The sequence below is a fragment of the Schistocerca serialis genome, chromosome 2 (assembly GCF_023864345.2).
Source record: "Schistocerca serialis cubense isolate TAMUIC-IGC-003099 chromosome 2, iqSchSeri2.2, whole genome shotgun sequence".
NCBI lineage: Eukaryota > Metazoa > Arthropoda > Insecta > Orthoptera > Acrididae > Schistocerca > Schistocerca serialis.
Genome location: NC_064639.1, coordinates 465,977,848 through 466,003,263, shown reverse-complemented (window position 1 = coordinate 466,003,263; position 25,416 = coordinate 465,977,848). Strand labels below are relative to the sequence as shown.

At 36.5% G+C, this 25,416-nt stretch overlaps 1 protein-coding gene across 1 annotated transcript in view; it reads right to left on the bottom strand.

Annotated features, from left to right (window-relative positions):
- LOC126457376 (sodium/potassium-transporting ATPase subunit beta-2-like) overlaps window positions 1–25,416 on the bottom strand; it is a 173,544-nt gene that overhangs the window by 17,114 nt on the left and 131,014 nt on the right. Inside the window, exons 2-6 of the mRNA XM_050093627.1 lie at window positions 15,934–16,074; window positions 11,674–11,793; window positions 11,295–11,464; window positions 1,792–1,902; window positions 1,451–1,619 (exon numbers count right to left, since the gene is read on the bottom strand). Of these exons, the coding sequence (XP_049949584.1) occupies window positions 1,451–1,619; window positions 1,792–1,902; window positions 11,295–11,464; window positions 11,674–11,793; window positions 15,934–16,074 (711 nt within the window). The remainder of the gene's footprint in view (window positions 1–1,450; window positions 1,620–1,791; window positions 1,903–11,294; window positions 11,465–11,673; window positions 11,794–15,933; window positions 16,075–25,416) is intronic.

Genomic DNA, 25,416 nt, shown 5'->3' with positions numbered 1-25,416 from the left:
GTGAAATTATTGTCTTTGAATAAAAGTGTCATGTCTGTTCATCTCATTGTGTATTTCTAAGTTCTGCATACCAGTCTATTTGTGGCTGGCTGGTAAATTATTTTCTACTTTATAAGGCTGAAAAACTGTGAATAAACATCTTACATATAAGATGCAAACATAATACAATATAAAGTCTGTAAGGCAATAGCGATATCATCTATTAGAAATTGTTCTGGCTCCACATTAGAAATGGAAAAAGAAAATTAAGGAAGCTGCTGACAAAAACTAACTGCGTGGCTCAAGGATACTAAAAGAACTGAAATGAATTTTTCACAAAACGTATTGAATAACAAGTAACACAACTGAGTAGTTAAGGCTGAAATTTAGGGGTATACACTACGGAAGATGCTATTCATAAGAGAGATGTCAGATGAAATTGAAGATGATATTTTGTGGCTATTAATAATCATTTTGAATTGATAACTGCTCTAACTGACAACAGAATAAATAATTTACTTCAGCTGAAAAGGTGTATTTAGTTAAAATTCTGTGCTCCGCTAGATTAGTTTATAGGCTGGAAGATGTGAATCAGTAAGTGACTATGTTAATTTCTTTGTGATATAACTTTTCAATTACAGGTGATATTAGCAATGGATTCACTAAACAGGCTATTGATTAAATAATTATTTATTTTACAATAAAAAGATGCCACTTTTAGAATTTTAGTTTCACTCACGTTATGTTTTCACTCTAGATCAAATTTACAAAAATGTGTAATTAATTATAAGAAACAGATACTGTATCAGCAACAAATGATCATTAATGTGATCATAATTTCTATGCCATATGTAAGGACACTGACTACTGGATCTTGTATTTATTAACTGAGCCAATGAGAAATACAGGTTGAGGTACATTTATTTATTATCATAAAATGTTCAAATAGCATTTTTGCAAATTATCAGCTTTTGACAGTGTCATTATATGCTAGACTGTTCAAAATATTGTGAGACCAATTTTTTATCATAACAATTTTGAAGACATGGATATTGTACAAGTAATAACTCTCAAACCTTTTATGTGGAACAATTGATATATTTATCTAACTTAATCTGCAAAATAGATATTAAATATTCTAGAGCTGAGCTTTTGTTAATATAAACAAAAAGAGGCATAAAGATTTGGATATATACGACAGCCATCCAGATGGTTTCAACTTCCTCATTCCTTTTTTTTTATTAAGAAAAAAAAATCACATTACTAGTTTGTGCTATAAAATAAAGCTTGGTGATACTTGACTGGTTAGTTATTTGCTATTCTCATAACTGAAAATGGACTCAGAGAGGACTCGGTAGATCATATCTGATGTGAATGAGATGGGTAATCAAATGAATTCTCTATGTGAAAATTAAAATTATTTGCATAATCTAATCCAATGCAGTATCTTGTGAACAGAATATATACTTACTTGTTGCATTTGTAAGCTGGATTGCAATAACAGGGGTAAGATAGTTCTCCTGATTTTTAAAGGGAAAATAATACCCAGGCAATCCATAGCCACTCACGTATTTAACGGGCCCAATGGTTTCCATATCTGCTGGATTTTCACCTCTACATGATACCCATATTGTATTTAACTGGAAAAGTAAGCAGTGTTTAACTTTACATTGCCTGCCAAAATATTCACAAAATTTGTGTTTAATATATTTTGTTGAACTAAGTTTTGGATAACAGTTACATTTTGCTTTTGTTTGTATCTTTTATCATGTAATTCAACTCTCAACAAATTTTGTGTTCTGTTTCTGTTACCTGCTTTGGGTCAGTCTTGTTAATATTTTTTATGTGCTGTTTCAAGTCATTTGGCATCTGCTCTGGAAGTTCATAATCATATTTGTAAAATTCTGGTGTCCAGCCATATATCTGCAAACAAGATTTTGTGAGTCAATAAATTTTATAGATACATGTAACATCATAGTTCACATGATTTAAATTTGCCGTTTCCATGTTTATATTAGAAATAACAGATAGAAGAGGTACTGAAATATATGTGTGTCTTTGTAGGTAATAATAACTACAGTAATACGTAAATGTATCTAAGAATATGTATAGGGTGTCCCAAACACTTAAATGACAGTAGATAATCTTAACCTCAATATTATGAAATAAGATGTCATTGGTAAAAAATGAATGAATGAGGTCCTCAGTTAGCAATATGTGTGAGACATGTATTTGTAACTTGCTCATTTCTGATAACAAATAACTCTAGCCTCATCACTGTGGTGGTACAACCTGAAAAACATTCACAGTCAAAACTTATATGTCCAAGGTGGAATTTTATCACTGTTTTACATTTCATAACTACATTACTGGTTAAAGCCACCCCCTTACCCCCAATCATTCCTTATTCATTACCCACAATTACAGACTGTGTTTCAGTACATATGATACTTTACATCTTCTTTTCTCTCAGTACCTTTCCATCTATTACTATGTTGTTTACTTACTATTCTTCCATCCATAAAATGGGCTTCTCATTAAATCTGTGATTGTTAAATACAACATTTAGAAAAAGAATTTAAATTTAGAGGAAAAGAAATAAAAATGTTTAATGTTTGTTGATGACATTGTAATTATTTCAGAAATGGCAAAGAACTTGAGGAGTCATCTAAACAGAATGGATGGAATTTTGGAAAGAGGTTATCAGAGAGACTTCAGTGAGTGTAAAACAAGTGTAAAGGAGTGTAACAGAACTGAATCAGAGGTATTAAATCCAGAAGTGAGGGATGTTAAGGCAGCAAAATAACTGATGATGAAAGAAGTAAGGAGAGTATAAAAGCAGATTGACAAGAGCAATAAAAGCTTTTTTGAAAAAGACAAATGTGTTAACTTTTGAAATTAATTTGCTGACTGTGAATTTCTTGACATCAGCTGTATTAGGTGTAGACATCAGCTGTATTAGATGTAGACAATAGTCACATATGAAGAAAATTTGTGCTGGCTCGGGTTGAATGGGTTAGATTCCCGATATGGCACAAATTGTCATATGTCACTATTGGGTAGTAGATCTATACCTACAACAGCTGATCTCAAAGAATTCGCAAACAGTGAATTAATTTTGAAAGTATTTCATAGATCTGTGGATTGTCAACCATATCTGTTCTCTCAGACAAGCATAAAAACGTGTGAAGACCAAACATAAATTTAAGTGTTAAGAAGTATTTTCTGAAAGTATTTGTTGCATGTGTAATAAATGAAACAAAGATGATAAGCAATATGGGCAAGAAGGGAAGTGAAGTTTTGAAATTTGGTGTTACGAAAGAATACCGCAGGTTGGATGGATAGACTGGATAAACATTGAACAATTACTGAACTGAATTTGAGAAAATATTGCTTTATTGCACAATTTGAACAAAAGAAGGACTAAGTTGATAAGGCTTTCCTGATCTATCAAGGATAGTTAATTTGGCAATGGAGGGATAAAATTCATAGAGTGACACCAAGGCAGAATAGCATACTCAGATTTGACTGGATGTAGACCACAGTAGTTACCGGTAGGCAAATATCAAAACAGTTGCACACAGTAGATCAGTGTAAAGGCAGAAATGACTGAAAACTGCAACAAAAGAATTAGTTCTGAGTTTTGGTCTATCTTGAATTGATTCCCACATGCAGGTTAGTTTCTTTTAAGCCTTAGCAAGTATTGTTTCAGTTCTTCATTAACAACATAGGTTCACAATTTTGTTTGAGAACCTATTATTAATTCCATGTAAGTGAGGATAAAACTGTAATAACCAATAGATTTCTGTTGATTTCTGTTCCATAAAGTGTTTCACCTTTTGTGATAAGAGATTGTTCAGCATAATGTTTCTAATTGAGTTTGTATGCTGTTTGCAGTTTTGCAGTCTTTTCTTTGTTAGCTTTCACTGTAGACCTACAGATTCAGTTATTTAACCTAGATATTTCAATTTTTCCACTTGGGTTTTACTGAATATGTTGATTAAATTTATTATTATTATTATTACTTACTTAGCAGCTTTGCTTATACATATATGGATCAGATCTGAGTACACACTTGCACTTATGGAAGTGTTTCACTATCAGATGCAGGAACATCCCAATAATAGAGTTGAGATTGTTGATAGTGAATATACTTTATTCACAAAATGTGATACATCAACATGCTTACATTATATCATCACTCATAATGTATTGTTGTCTTTGACACACTTGCATATATTCCCCTGCTCTCTGGCCAGTGATGTGTGCTGTTATCGATATCCCCCAGACAATATTAGTTTAACTCAATAATGATTACATGGACTAGTTAATTATTGACTTATCGACTTATATCATTTTCAAATAAAATATTTTGTAACTACTTTACATTTTTTTTCATTTAGTATGTTAACATTGATTGAACAGAAAGGACTTCCTACAAGCAATAGTTTTATTGTTTGTTGCTTAAATTTTTCTTTCAAGCTAATATTTGAAGTCTAAAATGTTAAACAGTTGTACAGTTTTACTGCCATGTAAGCAGTACTTCTTTTTACACTCCTGCTCATAAATTAAAGATAATGCTGATACATGGTAAAACAATGCTCTGATGGGTGGTTTGCGGGTTTAAATCACTTCAGGGTATGACCGTGCGGTGCATTTGCCCTGTGGTCGTTGCACGGTGGTGCTGCCAGCAGTCCACATATGCAGAGGTGCATGTCAGAGTACGGAGCAGTGAGTAAGTGTGCAGACATCTCCAGACGTGGTAATAGTGACTGTGTGTTGCAAAAGGCTCAAAGAACACATATTGATGATGTTATGAAGGGTAGAATACTAGGGCGACTGGAGGCTGGTCAAACACAGTAGGTCACAGCACGGGTCCTCCGTGTGCCTCATAGTATGATCTCAAAATTATGGCAATGATTCCAGCAGACATGAAACATGTCCATGCACTACAGTACGGGACGTCCACAGTGTACAGCACCACAAGACGACCGATATCTCACCATCAGTGCCCGCAGATGGCCACAGAGTACTGCACGTAGCGTTGCTCAGGACCTTACTACAGCCACTGGAACAGTTGTCTCCAGCCACACAGTCTACAGATGACTGAATAGACATAGTTTATTTGCCTGGAGACCTGCAAGGTGCATTCCACCGACCCTTGGTCACAGAAGAGTCCGTAAAGCCTGGTGTCAAGAACACAGTACATGGTCATCGGAACAGTGGTCCCAGGTTAGTTCACAGACAAGTCCAGGTATAGTCTGAACAGTGAACTGCATCAGGTTTTCATCTGGCGTGAACCAGGAACCAGATACCAACCCCTTAATGTCCTTGAAAGGGACCTGTATGGAGGTTGTGGTTTGATGGTGTGGGGTGGGATTATGATTGGTGCACTTACATCACTGCAGGTCTTTGAAAGAGGAACAGTAACAGATCAGGTGTATCAGGACATCATTTTGCACCAGTATGTCCACCTTTTCAGGGGTGCAGTGGGTCCCACCTTCCTCTTGATGGATGATAATGCACAGCCTCACTGAGCTGCCACCATGGAGGAGTACCTTGAAACAGAAGATATCAGGCGAATGGAGTGGCCTGCCTGTTCTCCAGACGTAAACCCCATCGAGCACGTCTGGGGTGCTCTCGGTTGACGTATCGCTGCACGTCTACAAACCCCTAGGACACTTAAGGAGCTCCAACAGGCACTGGTGCAAGAATAGGAGGCTATACACCAGCAGCTGCTTGACCACCTTATCCAGAGTATGCCAACCCATTGTGCGCCCTGTATACGTGTGCATGGTTATCATATCCCATATTGATGTTGGGGTGCATGCACAGGAAACAGTGGCATTTTGTAGCAGATGTTTTTTTTCTCAACTTATCACCAATACCGTGGACTTACAGATCTGTGTCGTGTGTGTTCCCTATGTACCTATGCTATTAGTGCCAGTTTTGTGTAGTGCCTCGTTTTGTGGCACCACATTCTCAAATTATCCTTAATTTATGAGCATGAGTGTAGTTTATCTGAGGTGTGTTGTGGAATACCCAACTTTATACTGTTTCTGGTAGCACGTTTATATACGTCTTCATTGAATTTATTTCCATACTCTGCAAAAAGTTAAAATTTTAAGTTATTTGAATAGCAGCATACAGCTATCTGTTCTTCTTGCATTAGCCATTCATTTTTTTGGATCACTCAACTGCCCCCCCTCCCCCCACCCAATGTCTGTTCCATAGGTGACGATGGTACTAAACAAGATAAAGACTATTTCTGCATATTGTAAGAAGTGAGACAGAGGAGAACGAAAGAGCTTTAGAAGACTTCAAAATCATATATGAAGAAAATCTTGTATGCAATCCTCAATACACTGCCAATATTTTCAAAACATTTCTTCTCAGTATCAGGACAAATAGACTGCAAGGGTTCTGTTAATAAAGCCTTGACTCTGCTAAAATTCATATTAGACCCCTTCATTATCTGAAACTGAGTGAATAATCAGCTTTCTGAAGAATAAAAATTCCACTGGAGCAGATAATATCTCTAACAATTTATTGAAAAGTGCTGTGGTCCTATAAATGATGTGTTTGGCCCCATTTTCAATGCATCCTTACACTGTGGAACTATGCTTGACAGACTCAAATACGCTGCTGTGAAAACCCTCTTCAAGAAAGGTGAAAAAACAGAAGTTGCAAATTACAGGCCAGTTTCTCTTCTGACTGTTTCTTCAAAGATATTAGAAAAGCTCATGTGCACAAGAATTTTGAAACATTGTCAGCAAAAGACAGTTTGATTTCTGAAAGAATCACTCAACCAAACAAGCAAAGTATACTTTTATAAATAAAATTCTACTGTCCATAAACAACAGAAAGGACAACAGGATCATTTGTGATTTATCAAAAACCTTTGACACCATAAACCATAAAATATTATTATAAACTGCTGATGTTTAGGAATAAGTGGTGTATCAAATAAGTAGTTACATTCATCCCTCAAAGTCAAGAAGCAGAAAGCAGTATTAGAGAACACAGATGATTTTTGTAGCTTTATCAGAATGGAAATGCATCATATGTGGAGTGCCACAAGGATCTATTCTCGGTGTTTTACTGTTCCTGATATTTATAAATGACCTATCACAATGTACAAAGCTACAGTGCAATTTCACCATTTTGCAGATGACACTAATATTATGATTAAAAGCCATGCATGTGAAAATCTTCGAAGAACTACTACTAATATCCTCATTGAATTAGTAAAATGGTTTAGTGTCAATGGACTCTCATTAAACTTTAATAAAACTAGCTATATTCACTTCACTGTGACTGCCAAAACTAAAGAAGAGGTATATGTTAACTGTGCCCCACAGACAACAGAAAGAGTTGAAACAATAAAGTTCCTGGGTGTTATGATTGACTGCAGAGTAAACTAGTCTCATCATATAATAAATCTTTACAAGAAACTTAACTCATCAGTGTTTACATACGTATTATCTCTGAGAGTGGAAACTAAAACATTATAAAACAGCTTACTGTGGATGTTTCCATTCTCTAATGACATGTGGAGTTATATTTTTGGGAACTGGTCACTGGCAAAGAAAATATTCTTGGTCCACAAATGTGTTGTAAGATTAATGAGTGGTGTAGACTGTAAATCTAGTTGTAGAAACCTCTTCCAGAAACTAAAAATTCTTACTACTAATTCTCAATGTATGTTTTCACTTATGCTTTTCATCAGTAAAAATAATAGTTGTATCAAAGATACTGTGATTATCATGAATACAAAGAAAAAGCATGATTTACACAATGATTGTAAAACTTTGACAATGGTGCAGAAGGGTGTGCAGTACACTGGGTCAAAAGTTTATAATGCTTTACCTCCAGATATTAAATGTAAGTTTGATAATGAGTCCATGTTTAGGGATCCTCTGAGACAATTTCTTCTGGAAAGGTCATTCTACAGTTTGGCTGAGTCTGTTAGTCACAATGACAACAGGCAATATCATGTAATATAACGTGAGATTAAAGAATTAAGTAGATACTCATTTTTTTGTTTTTAACTTTCTATGTGAAACTTAGGTGTAATGCAAACATGACCTAGTATTACTATTGTCTTTTTGCAACATCACTACCTATCCATTAATTTGTTTAGAAAGATCACAAAAATTGTCATAAAAAAATGAACTGACATGTATGTTATCATTCTGAGTTTGTCACTGATGGAGCAATGTAGTAAGAAATTACATTTAAGAAGCACATCATTCACATAGCATCCTCTGTTACTAGTGGTTTAATGTTTTGGAGAACAGATATAGCAGAATTTATTTGCTTGTTAGGGTACTGACATGGTATTTCCACAATAAACAGTAATAAGTAATCTATGGTGAGCCCAAAGAACTTTGTGTTTTGAACCACATTCATTTCAAGTTCTTGTAATTGTAGCTATTCTTCTTCTCTTGTTGTTCTTAAAGAGTATTGTTTTAGTTTTCTATCCATCAAGAATTATCCTGTTAGTTTCTAGCCACTGAGCGATAGATTGAAGCATCATTTTGCTTTTTGTGCCCGTGATTATGCTGATGGTATCATCTGTAAAAAATGTCAAAGGCTTTCAATAAGTCACAAAATATGCCAAGAAGATTTTGGCCTGGATCTTATCCCTCGGAGATTATACTTAATACATTCAAAATCTGCAGAACTCTTGACTTTCCTGTCTGGAATCCAAATTGTCTAATATTTATGATGCCATTTCTTACAAAACATGAGATAAATCTAATGTATATTTCTTTTCCATAACTTTTGAGAAAATGTGCAGTAGGCTAAGTGGTCTGTAGTTGCCAGAGCACAGTGGATCCCCATTCTTGTACAGTGCTACAACTCTGGCTGTTTTCATTCTATCTAGAAAACTATCTTCTGTCAGACATGAATTAACTAGGTGGCAGAGCAGTTTGGCCATTTCTTTTGTAATTAACTTTAAAATTTTATTTTGAACTCCATTTATGTCAGTGGAGATTTTATTGTCAAATTTCTTTGTCGCTTGTGTTATCTATTGCTCTGTTGTAGGATAGAACATGAATCACTGGTGGAGTGTAGCTTATTTTCAGGCAGCTGTAGGGCTTTCAAGGATCAATTTTGTTATTTTGTGTAAGTCTTTGGAATATGTTGGTAAAATATACGTGGAAAGTGCTATTAACAGTCACAGGATCTTCTAATATCCTATTGTTTTCTGTGACCTTTAGGCATTCGCTATTATTGTATAACAATTTTCCTGTTTCTTGGTTAATTATCTTCCATGTGCTCCTGACACTCTGTTTGATTACTGAGCACTCATATTTCCCACAAAAAATTAATGGTTTATAGCACTCATTTTCCTTTTTTTTATGAGATACTAAGTGTGCCCTTAATCAACGATGGCACATGCCCTTCCTGTTTCTTTACTGACCTTGTTTTACTCAGTAGGCATTCATCTATGGCTTTTAAGTAAATATCCAGTAAAATGACATATTTATCATTTATATTGTATTATCCATTTATATTATATTGTCCATTTTTTGTATAAATATATTGAATTCATCCCTTAGTGCCCTGTATATAGATATTATAAGTAATATTTGCAGTTCAGTTTTTGCATCATTGAATTTTCAGTGCTTTTCTGCAGAACATTGGTCCATGGCAACTGCTGGTACTGGGCAGTTTATGTTTTCCTTTACAAATATGTAACTACCTCTGTTACTGAATTGTTTTCTGCAAAAGTGTGATATTAATTTATTATTGTCTAGATTTATATGCTTATTTCATTTTCTCTGAACCATGTGATAGTTGTATCCCGATATGCCACCTTCCATGTACTGCATCTTCTTGTACAAAATATGGAGCCAGGTTTTATTCAGTATTTCATACCCTTTCTCCAGAAACAGAGAGTATTACAAGCGACACCAGCAAGTGCTAGATATCAGTGTTAATTCTGTTTTGGAGATATCTGCCAACAGTTCTCCCCTTGCATTCATTTTGCCTTAATTATTTTCTGTGGAACTCAACTAAACAGTATTGAAGGTAATTTATATCACTATCTGAGCTGAGTCTTGGTCTTGAATAATGCAAAAAGATTTCTCAAAAATGTAACTTTTGATTTTGTGTTAGTTGGACTTTATTTGATAAAATGTCTTGTTTTTTATATTATTTTTTATCAAGATGGAATTCCACTAGTATGTTGCACATTGCCTGCCTGTGTTTAGAACCAAAAGGTTTTCTGACATCAAAAAATATGACTGCTGTTTGTAATGACAATTAATTCAATGACATGCTGTCATGCCAACAGTGAAATTGCCAACTATCAGATTTTATGAATTTATTACAGTTGAAGAATGTGTTTAACCCATAGATACATTCAATTGAATTGGATGTAAATTACATTTTGACTGCTGAAGGAAATTGTTTCAAGACACACCTGCCAAAGGTATAATGAAGATGACTGTTGTTACAGCATTTCTGACAATGAAGATATTATAATCTTCTCCATATTTGATTGTGACTGTGTATCCACCCCTTCCCCTCTATCTCAGCAATAGGTCAATGAATTAAGATGTATTTCCAGTACAAACGAAATATTGTCATCTGTAAAAATGTGGATAATGAAATAGAAAAAGATTACAGACACCACATTCCTTCCAATCTATTAAAAAATGAGACTTCAACCTCTGAGAGAAAATACATTTACTGTAAAGACACTTTTCCTCTCAAAATGCCTGTTTGATATCTGTAAATTATTCTTTATAAACGAATGCATATTAATTTCACTAAAGAAGTTTTGACATCGATTTAAACTCACAATTGCCATTTTCTGTGAGCTAAAACAAAAAAGTAGTAGAAAACTGAACAATTTTTGTAAGAATGACAACCCTCTCATGTGGCCCCTTCCAGGTTCAGTACTTGGCCCTGTATTGTTCACAGTCTGTATAAATGATTTAGCAGAAATATAGCAAACATTTTCAAAAACAGTATTTGATGATAATGTAGTGGACCAAACAAAGACGTGAAGGATGAACTAGATTGTAGCAGATATAATGAAGAAAACATACGAGGATGCTAACTAATTGAGACCCAATATTTTAGCACTTAACTATCAAACACCATATGAGCACATTAAAAAAAAAGCATGAAAAAAATTAAATTTACAGTCTGTCAGTCTCTTCTTTATCGTTCAACATGAATGCCTGCTCATATTTTTCTACAAACTCTGACTGATTTGTGGAGTCTCATTGTGCATCTCCATTATGATTTCAGATTCTCTGTTGGTGTCACCAAAGTATTATTTACAGCCACCTTACCTTATTAAGCTTAATGAAGAAACATGGACGTGAACGATTGTAGCTGTATCCCATTTCAGCTCTACAGTCTCCCCATGTACTGGTATCCACAATGCAGCCTTTTTTATCCATAATAGGACGATCATAGTCACAGTGCATTAGTGTCTGCTTCAAAGTTTCATTGTAGTAAGCTGTAATTGGAGAATTTTGTAATGCATAGTTCATGCTCTCTATTGTGAGAAACATTATTCACTCTTGGAACAACTTTAAATCAAACATCACACTGCATGTAAAATCAGAGAGAGTCCCATTAAGGACAAGTAAATTGTCTTCATGCTGTGGCTGGAAGATTTTATTAATTAATACTACTTAAACACAATCAAAGGTATTTCATACTTACGTGCACTGAATTCATTTAGAATTTCTACCCAATAATCTACATTAGTCTGATTGTTGGCTGTGTACCAGATAAGTGAGCCAGCTTGTTCAATGTCCCTTGACATTGGTCTGAAGCCCATTCCTGGAAAAAAGTTGTAGATTGCAATAACATGACGTGAGAAGAATACAAGCACAATGAAATTAATGATTTAGAATGTAATTGAAAGTCAATTTCACTAATAAGTTTTTTGATATATATAAAAAAGAAATAATGACAATATCAATCTTACTCATGGGAATAAAATGGAATTCAGATACCAAAATATCAAATAAAACATCCCTTTTGGTTTAGTATTTGACTAGTTTTTGCTCTTATAAGCATAAACTGTCTATCAAAGAGATAAAAGACCTTTTCTGAAACATTGGTATCTACTGATGACAAGACTGACTTGCCACAAACCTCAATTAAACTGGGGCAACATTGGAAACATAATAGATTAGGAAGCTTAAATTGATTCGCAGCAAACAATCTAACCCATGTATGTTGCCTTTAGACTTTTGCCTCAGGATCTTCAACTGATGTTTGTTTAATGATTTTTGTGATGTTATGCCAGCCACTCATAGTGACAAAATGTGAGGAACATCATTAAACAAACATCGTCTGCTGATACTGAGGCAAAAGCCTACAGGGAATACGTCAAGTGGCCAACTTTGTAATCTAACCCATGTCATTAAATACAAATCAGTCCCTCTTTTGCAAATTTTTATGTGTTGTTTGTTCCAAAAGTCTCTCTAAAAATTTTGAGTGAATTTTTACTCATACTTTTGTTACAGAAACTACCCCTTTCTGCTCCTTCTTGGGGTGTCCAATGTACCTAACATTTCTTTCAATAGGAAACAAACTATTTGTGGAGTAATAAAGGAATTTATTTGGAATGTACCACTATTTCCACTTTGTGACAAATTTTATGGTTTTTCTCAAATTGCATTGCCAATTCTTTGTCTACACATTGGTGTATGACATAAACCCAAATATTTAATAACCTCAGAGAAATGGAGGAGGGAAAGTCACAGTGTGCTGACATCTGTGCAGCTACTATGAATCCATGGAGCAAAATTATTTTCACAAAGTTAACAGGTAGATGTTTATTAGAACAATGGATACATGCTTTTACTGAAGTCCTTTTAAATATAAGAACAATTTTTCCATTCCCATTTTTAAAAAAAATTTAAAGCTAGCTCTTTGACCTTGATCAGCCTTCATCTGCTCCTAACTGCAGAGATCAGTGACATACAAAATTTAATCGGCACTCTATAACAGTTGATCTAGTTGTGATGACCATTTACAGCAGAGCTGCATGTGCATATATACTCTGCAAGTCATAGCAAAGTGCATGGCAGGGCTACTTCAACTTGTTCTTATTCCATTCACATAAAGTGTGGGAAGAATGCCTCTTTGAATACCTTTGTGTGCACTGTAATTAGTCTAATACTGTCTTCAAGATCCCTGTTGGAATGATAGACAGTGAACTGTAGTATATTTTTAGATTGTTCATTTAAAATTGGTTTTCAAAACTTTGAAAGTAGGCCTATCTTTAAGCGTCTATCAATTCAGGATTTTCAGAATTTCCATCACAACCTCTCATGAATCAAACCTGTGACCATTCATATCCACTGTTAATCCTGTTTCGTGTGGGTCCTGCACACCTGAGATCTAATATCACTCCATAATACTCCCTGTGCTCCTTGTATTTGTCATCAGTCACCTTTATGGGGAATAGGTGATCTTCAAAGATGACCACCTGAGAGTGTCCTACCCTGAAAATTTGGGCATTTCTTGATCTGATGATGCTGTTGTACATCGTCTGACATTACTCAGACCTCGTGAAAGCATTTCACGCTATCTTTGAATTCATGAAGAGATACTGACTCACTGTTATTGCCTGTCTCTTCATCCATCATGACGAAAGACTTCTTCCTCAAGGGTATTGAGGCTTTGCTGGAAGAGTGTTTCTGCCTCAGTGGTTTTTTTTTCCTTTGTATGGATTTTTTCTGTCTGCATCACAAAGTAACCTCATCACTTGGCAATATTTCGGTTAATTTCTCATATATTGCAAACATCTCATCTAATGCTGGTTATATTGTTTTGCAACATAATTAACATATTAACATGAAAAATGGTTATCCCTACCAGCTACATATTTGAGATGAAAGGCTACAGCAGACATCATTTTTAAAAGTCAGCTCAGTAATTTAAGACTTTTCAATGAAGCACTCACTAACAACAGCCACTTGGGCACAAGGGATTCAAGAGATAGCCTCCAGATGAAAGAGCACTCCAGAGAAACTGTTGGCATAGATGTTTCCCTCCTTGGCCTCATGGAAAAATGAAAAGAAAAGATACCTACTGACACAAAGTAGCCCCTATAGTAAAAAAATAGTTAATGTTCTTTTTATTGAGTTTTATTTTTATTTTTTACAGTGAATGTTTTGGTATGTTGTATGTACCCTGGTTTCCATACTCAAAGAAACCAGTAAGATAACTACAACTCAAAAAGGTTATGCATCCCATTGGATGAGGTTTTGCTAAAGGATACAGCTTACATAAAAATTGAATGCAATATTTGTTTATCATTACTTTGGTAAAAACATATTTAACTTTGGTACTTAGTAGTTTTGTTTTCCAGATAATTGCAGTTTTTCAGATTTTTTGTGACTGACGTAAAAAGAAAGGAAAGGAAAAAAGTTCTCTGACATTTATTCATATTACATAAATTCATTTCTGATATATACCAATATTACTTAAAAAATTAATGAGTAAAGTTAACAATTTGCCAAATAGCTGAGCAGAGCTGGGGGGCGGGGCGGGGGGGGGGGGGGGGGGGCTGGGGCTACACATTGTCCTGGCTGGTTACATAGCATCAGCACTGCAACAATGGCACACAATATAGTCTGCCAGGACAAAGTTGTTTTTCAGGTATATGTGTACCCTTTAACTCTGAAGAAGAATTCTGTGAGTTGTTACCTTTACTTCTCGTATCATTCCTGTTCCACCAAGGAAATTCCTTATAGTACAACTTATAATGTGATACAGAAAATCTACTAATTACAGATATTTTCTGTTCATTGCTCACTTTCTCTAATAAGAAAACTGCTTCAAAAGTGTTGTAAATTTCTATGAAAGGTTTAATTTTGGCAAGTGGCAACAGCATTATTATGCATGGTTCTTTTATTAACTGTGAACATTGTTTGAGTCAGAGGCATGTGGACACACATTTCAAATCCTCTTAAACATTCATACCTGGAAGGTTTGTAGCCATAAATCAGAGACTGTTGTGAAATTTCGTGATGACATAGTAAAAAACTGGGTGAAAGTGTTGAGATAGCTGAGACTCTAGGAGTATCAGATGAGTGCGTGATATTTTGGAAAAAAGAACTGGAAATAAAAAGGAGATGTGTGTGGTGAATGTGTATTTGCTAAAAACTGCATCTAGATCAATCTTCAGTGAAGTGTTTTGCAACATTTAGTTACAATCATCAGGATCTTTTGCACTTATTCATGATTGTGGTGGAAATCTGCTTCTGTCATCACACTCTACAGCTGAAATTACACAACTCAGTAATGGACAAAGACCAGTTTGAGAGTACTGAAGTAAGTTCTGGACATTATATCAGATGACAAAGTGCTGGCCAGTTTTCTTGGGATCCTATTTCCAGTAAAATAATCTTCAAGAATTACTATGAAAACGATCTATAACTGTAACCTATTGTGCTTCACTATTGAACATAAAACTTGAATGGAAAGTGACCAAGAATGTCCTGTTAAAATGTTACTCTCTGAGCAGGGCAAAATCCTGTGCACCCTATACCATAAATAATATGAAAATGAGTAAACTCGTCTTTGAACTAGTTCTATATTCATGCTACTCAACATATTTACATCCTAGTGACTTGTTTCAACTCTTCAACTTGAAAATTTGGCTGCTGGATTAAAAATTCTTTTCTAATCTCCTACACTGTGGCTAACCCAGACCTCCAAGTATCATTTTTATCCAAAACCTATAAACTGACAGTGGAAGATTGAAGTAATGTTGGTTTATGGAACATCGTTTCATTGTTTCTGGCCCAGTGTATTTCAGTGCTCCATCTGATTTATTTTCCCATATACAAAATAGTTGGTCATTGCAGCAATCTGTTAGTTTTTTCGAACTATTCTCTGAAACTAGGAAGATAAAAAGGAAGGTAAACTGCTGTAAATTAGGTTAGTCTGTAAAGGAATTACCTGGATTGGTTCCAATTAGAGACTGGCTGCCTTGCCATTTTGGTGAGTGATCATCTAGGCAGTAAAGGAGTCCCTGCATGCAGACTGCAAAAAATGCAGCCAGTGCAGCATAGAAGATCAGGTAAAACAGTACGATACCACCTGGAACAAAGTAAATATATGTAACTGAATGTGAAGCTGAATCAAACATTCTATGTTTTTTACAGTGATTATCCTCCATAAAAAAAGTTATTTTTCATTAGCATGTGTTTCATCATCATCAGTGTCATCAAATACAAGTAGTATAGTTTCATCAGAAACATGATTTGTACTGTATTCAGATATAACTCTAGTTTGTATTAAACAGTTGTTGACTCCATGAATATGTAGACAGCTAATAACAATCTGTACATAAAATTACACAAATACTTTGTTTGAAGTACCAAATTAGATAAAAACAATAAAATAGCTTAATAGTATGAGAAATGGAGCAGTGGCTTTTTCAAAGTAGCTGAGTTTTTCCTTATATACCTACATAAACATATAAGTTACATATAATCTAGAAGTTATTTCTGTTATCAGTTTGAGTAGATTATTACTAGTCATACTTTGTTGTTACTGTGCTCTGCAGAAATAGATTACAGTGGCTTCTTCTGCCTGTTGAGGTATAATGAGACTCATTCCATATCCCTGGGTGCTTCTTTTTCATAATGGTATTTATGTAACATGATAGGTGAATGAAGTAATAATAGTCCAATCTGTGAAGTCTAATGGAAAGGAAATTTGTGCAAAATAACATGTGCAAAATTTGTATGTTCTTTATTTTACCAGTGTCACATTTTTCTGAATGAAAGAAATAGAAAGTTTATCAAAATGACTGATATCATATCAGTGGGTGTCATGGTAACATTCCTAAATGATGTTAGAAAGCTCTGTAAAGGAATTAGCACAATGGATTTGTGGATTTTTTCAACAGTGACATAATGTTTCTCCAGTAATCAGGCAATGTACAATGATAGAAAAATTATGGTGTTGCTGTTTACTTTTCAAAGGAATCATCTAAGTATTCGCCCTTATTGATATAGGTGCGCTATAATTTTCTTTCAGTACACCAAACATCAATTACAAGCACTTGATCTGTACCTAACTCATTGCTTCAGAGGGAAGGCATACTCTTTGTTCACCATAATTGAAATAGTCACATAATAAAGTTGGTCCTGCTGCAACATAACTGACATGTGCGGTTACTATATAAAACTGCAAGAAATTTTCCAACTCTTTCCACATCAATCTTTTTAGTTAATTACACTTTATCACTTTCTTTCTGTGAATCAAGCTTTCATATTTGGTTTCTCTTTTAGAAATTATCTCCAGCATAACTAACATCTTTCCTGTAGTGATATAGTAGGTTTTGTGGCGGATAGTGACCACAAAGTGAGATATGAGAGTATTGCTCAGCTACTGTTCGACACATTGTTTGAAAAATGTTCCTATTTCTTAAGCAACTGAAGTATCAGGTTGATGCAGAAATATAAAGTCAAAATACCTCAATACAGTTAACAATTAAATAAAACATCACTACAAACCATTTGATAACTTAAAGATTTCTTGCCCTGCAAACATTCATGTTCAGATTTATTATCTATGTTTTAAATGCAATATATATGGTGTGAATTGTTAAATGGGGCAAACTGCAGGAAAATGGATAAAGAAGATATGTTAGACATATGGCCAAAAATGCATTACAAATGGAGATAAAATCCACTTGAAGTTGGAGATACAAGATCTCTGACGGCCTAGGTTCCAATAATTGAAAGTAAAAATGATAACACACCAGGAAAGTCAGAATGTTGTATCTGTACTAATGTTTTAGCTTCAGACTCAAGAGGAAGTATTGTCCTTCATAGTCTCTCAGTCAGACACAGATCTTAGGGGGACTCAACTTCACTGCTGTTGCCTGCCCACTCTGTTGTGAACCTGTGAAATGTAGTGTAGCCCTGAGAGACGATGGCCTGGTATACCAATCAGGAACAGGTTGACATTGTCTTCATATAAGGACATGCAAATAGCAGCGGGCAGGTGGCAGCATGACTGCACCAGGCAAAGAAGCCCAGCCAACAGCAATCATACCATAAACTGTTCGCAACAGTGTTTCATCGTTTGTGTGAGACAAGCTCTTTGATGCATGTGGGTAACCACAAAATGTGGTTGGGACCAGTAGATACACAGGCCTTGGTGAAATAAGTGTTGAGCAATATATAATCAGATGCCAGTATCATCACGGAGCAGGTGGCCTGTGAGCACGAAGTAAGTCAGATGTTCATGTTGAACTTTCTCAACAGCAACTGCCTCTGCAGTTGCAGACCTTGTTATCTACAGACACAACTCCACCTCTAGGCTGAGTATAGTATAATGGCAGTGCACCATTACTACTGGTTCACCATTACTACTGGTTCAGCCTTAATGTGTGAGCAACAATTATTGGCAACCACCTTGTGGAACAAGACATCCTCCCACAATGCCTCACTTGCGAGGCGTAATTATACTTCCTGTGGGAGACCAAGGCTCCCATGTGGAAATGTATGTCTTTGGTGTACAAAATGTATTGCGCCTACCACATGCTGATGCTGCTACTACATGATGATGTTACAGCTTACTTCTGCATTTTAATATGAAGGCAACTTGACAACATGTACCCTGCTGATGGTTCGGATGAGGTGGTCCAGTCGTGTGGTCTGTTCAGTTGCCGAACCAAAATCCTTTAGATTTCTAACTGTGATGGCATCTGAAAGAAGTCATGCAGGTGGAGCCCATCCTGGACGTGCAGGTACTGGAACAACACATTCATGCTGCCTGTAATGCTATTCAGTTACAGTATAACACATTTGAATGTGTATGGCAGTTCTTGTTGTGTTGTATTCATGCACATTTAGAGGCCTGTAGAGGCCACCTCAAAACACTTTGTGTAATTGTGGCCTCATCACAGCATGTCGTCCACTGCATTGTACTGAACAGGGACGATGAATTAATAAATACCCTGTAGCGTACCCACCATGGATTTCTGACCATAGGTCCAATTTTTTTGCCCTTTATCTCCTCAGGGGTGGTTTCCTGCAGCTTGTCTTCACTACCAAAATTACAAAATCACTGTTTGATTTTTACTTTGACATTTTTGTAGTAATTTTCGCTTTTTTATGATTTTATCTTTTCTACCAACATATCAGCCGTGTTCAATCTATGTATAATAAACAGGATTTGCATGGAAACGGAACCAGCGATCTCTGAGGGTTCACTAATTTTGTTTTGATCCATCGAATCATACTGAAAATTGGCTTTCATTATCATCGGAAATTGTACAAATGGTCATTCAAGTCATAAGACGCTTCATAAATCTGAGTAGAGTTTGTTTGGCGCCGTAAGAACGTAATAATTCACAATAACATAAGAAGCCGCTTTTGTTGGAGTTGGGCACTTCTGTAGAGTTTTCAGTGAGTTGTGCCAGTTACTACCAGAATGACAGGAGGAACAGTTTTAGACGATACGATTCTTATAAACAACATGATAGCAACAACGACGACGTCCTGTTGAACTGGAGCGATATATTTTTGTTCAGAGCTGAATAATAATAAACGAAGGATACATAAAGTTTTTATTTTGGCTTTCAGTCATTTTGAATCACCACAGACAAACGAAGCTGTGGCCTGAAACAACGGACAAAGCAAATTAAGATAAATATATCCAAGTTATGAATTTGACAGGCGACTGATTTGGGGACTTGACTCAACCGACCAACGGACAAAATAGTAGGTAGATCTGATAGGGCAATGAGAAAGGCTAAGTTAATAGGTTCACTCAGGGATTCAAACCCCGTTCTTTGTGACTGCTAGTGACATGTTTAAACACAGGCCCACCTCCCTTGTTTCAGAGAAGAGTATTTGTTCGCGGAAAACGAGTATGGCTATACTGAACCTGGACTCTGATGCTCCACTGCGGTGCTGAATTTTCATGAAGTAATCCGTCAGATCGCCCAGATTCTGAGCTGTGGGGAGCTTAACAGCAACTTATCTTATCACTGATAAGCTAAGGAAAAAGTAGTAAATTTCGGTCAGGCAGATGCTGTGCACTTTGACATGCAGCTGTCAGATCAGATTGTGTGTGACAAAGCGAATGTAAAGCACTTGGTTCTCATCCTTTACAGAGTGAGTTAACGGGTGAAATATCGTTCAATTGAAAAGAACAATCTTTCTGCTCAAGCACGTATTCTGTTACGAATTATTAACGACATTCCGGCCAATTTTTTCTACTTTTTTTGCAAACAGCCTAGCGATGCTTATTGATTATGTACATAGGACGCAAGACAGAAAACTTCGCTTCTATTGGCATGCAGCAGTGAGACTGTCTGGTCTAATCTATCATACAGTAGACGTCAGTATTATCTCGTGTTCTCATTTCATTAGCACTACTACGATGGACTTCCAGATTTAAGCTAGTAAGTGAGGTCACATGTCACCAGAAACTTTATTGCAGCCACCTTCGTCCTGCAAGTCACGACTACTATTACTTTTCCTCTCTTTTCTTTTTCTCGCACAGTTCTCTAATAGACGAACTTCGTGCCGGTCGTTCCCAGGATATGCCACTTAGCCCCATGGGGTGAAGAGGAATTTTGGGTATACGCAATATCTACGTTTACCGCTAGAGATGCTACAGATAAAGTACTGTCCTGTATGCCTACATCAAGTGCCTCACTTATAAGCAACGCCATACTTGGCACTATTCATCTCGGCCGCAGCACAAAAATGTAAAATAAAAAATGTTTGTTTTAATGTGATGGTGCGGGCTCCCTTGTAGTCGTAAATGACGTTGGCCTCATTTGGCTGAATTTTCCAGTGGACAACTGACAAGAATTAAGTCAATATTCACCAGTCAGACCTCGCACTGCGTTGCGTCAAGTGATATCCCAGTCAAATGCTTGGCGCTTCAGTTGCTTCAGATTTCTGGAATAATAATCTAACGGAATTTTGGCAGTTTGAAACGAGAAAGATTTCCCGTGAATCCCATTTATTGTCTACCTTCATCCACACCACCACCTATAAAATGTCAAAGATTGCATTCCTAACATGGAGATCGCTCTAAAAATGTACTAGTCACTTATGATGGAACACCAGTGGGAAAAATGATATTTTCATACCTGAAATTTATCAAAAATAGCCTTCAGACTACCATGTTATAAGACATACTCCAAGTTCTAAACTTCAGATTAAAGCTCATTATTTCGAAAACCATTGTATTTGAATTAAACACAAAGTAACTTTGCTTGGATGGTAAACAGCACATTGCATTTGCCTAACAAACACGTTTGCTTCCAGATGCAACACTGATTTCTCCATGGAGGTGAACTTAACTTTTCGTTCGGTTTACTTTCTTTCTTTTTTTTTTTTTTAACAGTTGTTCATAACGATGTTTAGAAATCGTATTGTCCGCAGCTCGTGGTCGTGCGGTAGCGTTCTTGCTTCCCACGCCCGGGTTCCCGGGTTCGATTCCCGGCGGGGTCAGTGATTTTCTCTGCCTCGTGATGACTGGGTGTTGTGTGCTGTCCTTCATTCTGAAGTTTCTTAAGTTTAAGTAGTTCTAAGTTCTAGGGGACTGATGAACATAGATGTTAAGTCCCATAGTGCTCAGAGCCATTTGAACCATTTTTTTTAGAAATCGTATTGAGTACTTTAATGGCTTCAATTATTTAAACCTCGTTAATTTATTAAATCATATGTTTTGTACTAAATTTCTTACATTTGAGTAATTAACCTTAAATATGTTTTTAATTCGAAAGCTGCACTACAACGCTATTTTTACAAAAAATCCGCTGGTAAATCACGCACCAGAAGTGCATCCTAAGAGTCTATAGAGCCTAAAACGGCCCTGTTATAAGTAAGCAAGTGGTATTCATCTCGATGAGTCGTGTCGGCCGTACATGCTGACCCAGGTGCTAAAGCATTCATTATCAAAACAAAAACAAAAAATGGTATACTCGTTGGCCTCAGGATTCCGCAGTTGACAGTTCCGAGAGGATGAAGTTTTCTTTTCGTTCTGCGTGCAAATAGTCCTCCTCGAGTTTAGATGTGGTTGCTGACATCCAAGCTTAAAATCACTCGCTCAGATATCGACGAGCGAGGCGTTCGCACCTAACTCAGGATAATGTAAGAAATCGTGTGGTGGCAATCAGCCAACCTAACGTACATGTGCATTGAGGGCTGAAAGTTCCACGAGGTTCCTAATTGCTCATCTGAATCGACATTTGCGTCTGTAAGTCTTGAAAACATGTGATCGAAAAGCTGTTGCAATTAAAGCAGATCATATGCTGAAAGGAAAAGGCAGCGAAACGTGAATTTCTTTCATGTATTGCAAAGCGAATGTAGTAAATAGCTGCGAACGGTTTTCTCAATGGCCATTACGTCTTGCTAGGACGTCAGGAACCATTTTATTGCCAATCTAGGCAGCCAGAAGTACCTCGTAAAAAGAATGGAAATCGGAATAGAGCAAGAGCCAGCCACTGGCCCATTTCACGGGTAATTAGCGTCCTCTTTCTGAGCGTTTCGCCATAAATGGACAATGACATGCCGCTCTTAGCGGCTGTTCTACTGAAGAGCTATTTCGATGTTGCATGCGATCTTAAATTCTCTCAGTGAAACGTTACAGCTCATATTCACGGCTTTGAGCTTTGCAAACGAGCTTCAAAGATTCTCATCAGTAGAGGAAGCTTCTTACACTCTGTGTAAGAAGGTATGGGGCACAAAGTTCTGCTGGCATTTGACTGCGATGCTGTGGTTTATCAGTTAGTTGGTAAATGCTCTATTTAAGGTAGTCATTGAAACAAAGGCATCCATAGTGGTACAACAATTGCATTGATGGAAGGGGGAAAGGGCGTACTTTAACGTTCAGTCGACGTATTTGTAATAAGGGACGAGGCTTAAATTCATATTAGACGAGGGCTGTGGAGTGAAATCGGTCGGGGATCATGTAACGCATCATCAAGCTTCTCATGCAGTAAGTGAAACCACAGGAAACCTTGATCAGGATGGTCGAACAGTGATCTGGGCCCTGTTCCTTTCGGTTATGAAAGCTGTGCATATCGCTTGGTTCATACGACTGATTCCTCTGTCGTTCCTAGTTGGAACAAAGTTATATTTAAGAAAGAAAAGATGCAGTCTTTGAACATTGTCCTAGATTTATTTGCTCAAGTTTTGGCTTACAGTGCCATCATCAAATAAAAATGAAACCACAATTCAATTGCGATTCGTCTACTCATATTTGAAGGAGAAAAGTTTAGTTGCTGATCATACATATAGACTTTAAGGAAGGACGGGTACACATTTTCCGAACGAAAAGTAACGAATCAATAAGCACCAGCTCTAGAAAGTCCTAATGAAGTAGTTTTCCGTCGGGACCGATGGAGGTGGGGCAGCAATTAAAAAGATTGGACTCGTGTACAAGAGGACGGGATACAGACTACCTTCTCACCATCAACATGTCATTTTATTGGGGGCTTAAATCACATAGGCCGAGAGTCAAAGTGATTTCTTTCTGAAGGGCGCCGTCGAATTACTGTATTTGTTTCTATAATTAACAAATTTGTTTTATATGACAAAAGAAGCCTTGATTATGAAGTCGTGGCTTTCAAATAGACAAACTGTTACATCTATGTATTTCTATGAGTTGAGTGTTTCCAACTGTGTCTCACTGACATTATAGCCATATGAAAGTATGACATTTTTTCGGTTTGTGAAGCGCAATGAAAAAGCTTTTGCTTTAATTATTGCCACCTCAACTCGCTTATCTTATTTGTGACATTCTCTCCTCTGTTTCGTGATAATACAGAAGAAGATGATGCCTTTCTTGAACTTTTTTGATGTCCTCCGTCAATCCTAACTGTTAGCGATCCCAAACTCCGCAGCAATAGCCCAGGAAAGACCAGACAAGTGTAGTGTAGGTAGTCTCTGTAGTAGATCTGTTGCACCTCCTAAGTATTGTACCAATAAGACACAGTCTTTGATTCGCCTTCCCAAAAACATTTTCTATGCGATTTTTCTTATTTAAGTTGTTCGTTATTATAATTTCTAGACATTTAGTTGAATCGACAACATTCAAATTTGAGTGATTAATTGTGTAGCCGGAAGTTACAATTTTTTATTCCTCATGTGGAGGTCTTCACAGATTTTATTGTTCAAAACAACCACCACTTTTCGCAATATATAGATATCTTGTCTAAACTTTGTAATTCGTTTTGATCTTCTGATGACTTTACTAGGTAATAAACGTCAGCATCATCTGCAAACAACCTCACATTGTCTCCTAAGTCTTGATACAGATTAGCAACAACAGAAGGACTACAATGTTTCCTTGGGGAACCCCACAAGTAAATTATGTTTCACTAGATTGCTTCCCGTCAAATTAGTACAAAGTGTATTCTTTGTGATAGGAAATTATGAATGTATTCGTTGAACTGAGACGATACCCCACAGGGACGCAATTTGATTAGAAGTCCCTTGGGAGAAATGATGTCAATAGGCTTACGGAAATCTAGAATCAACTTGAAATTCCCTGGCCATAGCACTCATTACTTCCTGTGGTAGAGATTTCATGATGTTAAAACACTGTATATCCTCTGAAACCCTGATATAAATCTATGCAAGTGTTCCTGGCTACTCACTTTGCAATGACGCGCAAAACATTCATTTATATATAGAGAGGATTGTTGCTGATAAATGATTTTTGTCTCACACTCTAAATCTTCGGATTATTATATATAGCTGCCACTATACAACCACATCACCTTCACTCCTCCAAGTAGCTACAGAACAAGTGGATGGTTGTATCCCTAGTGTATCTGAGTACGGTAAACAGAATGAAGCGCAAGGAAGGCCTTGTAATTGGCTACCAAAGAACAAAATGCTAGAACCGGTTGGGGTCAGGAATTAACCGAAGCTGTTCCAGTTCACGGCCTTACCTCCAGGACCTTCCTGCAGCGGGATGGATGTTCCACTGAGAGCAGTTGTCGTCGACGGGAAATACCAGTTGCTTAAAGGGATTAAATTGCTCTCTAAATTTGATTCAGCGTCCGTGAATCTTCTTGAAGGCACTTCACGCGAGCGAAACAGACACACAGCAGCACGCTTCCACCATTATCCTATGCTCTCGACAATTGGTACAGTTGGCCTGTGAATTCATATCGTTTGCGCTAGTGTTATGTCTTCCTGTCACGGTAACATAAATTTAAAACTGTATTCGTTGTACGTTTATTGCCCAGCTTTGAGCGTCCTTGAAGCGTAGCAGATGACATCTCTTGACACGAACGGTTAACGTGCAAACACGATGGTTGTTGGGTGCTAAATGACCTCCGTCGCAAACTCCAACAAGTAGAATGTGGTCAGTTTCTATTATACATAAGGCTTCTAATTCTCCTGTTTGCTCTCTATAGCCCTACAGAGTCAGCTGTAGTTTTTCCCATCC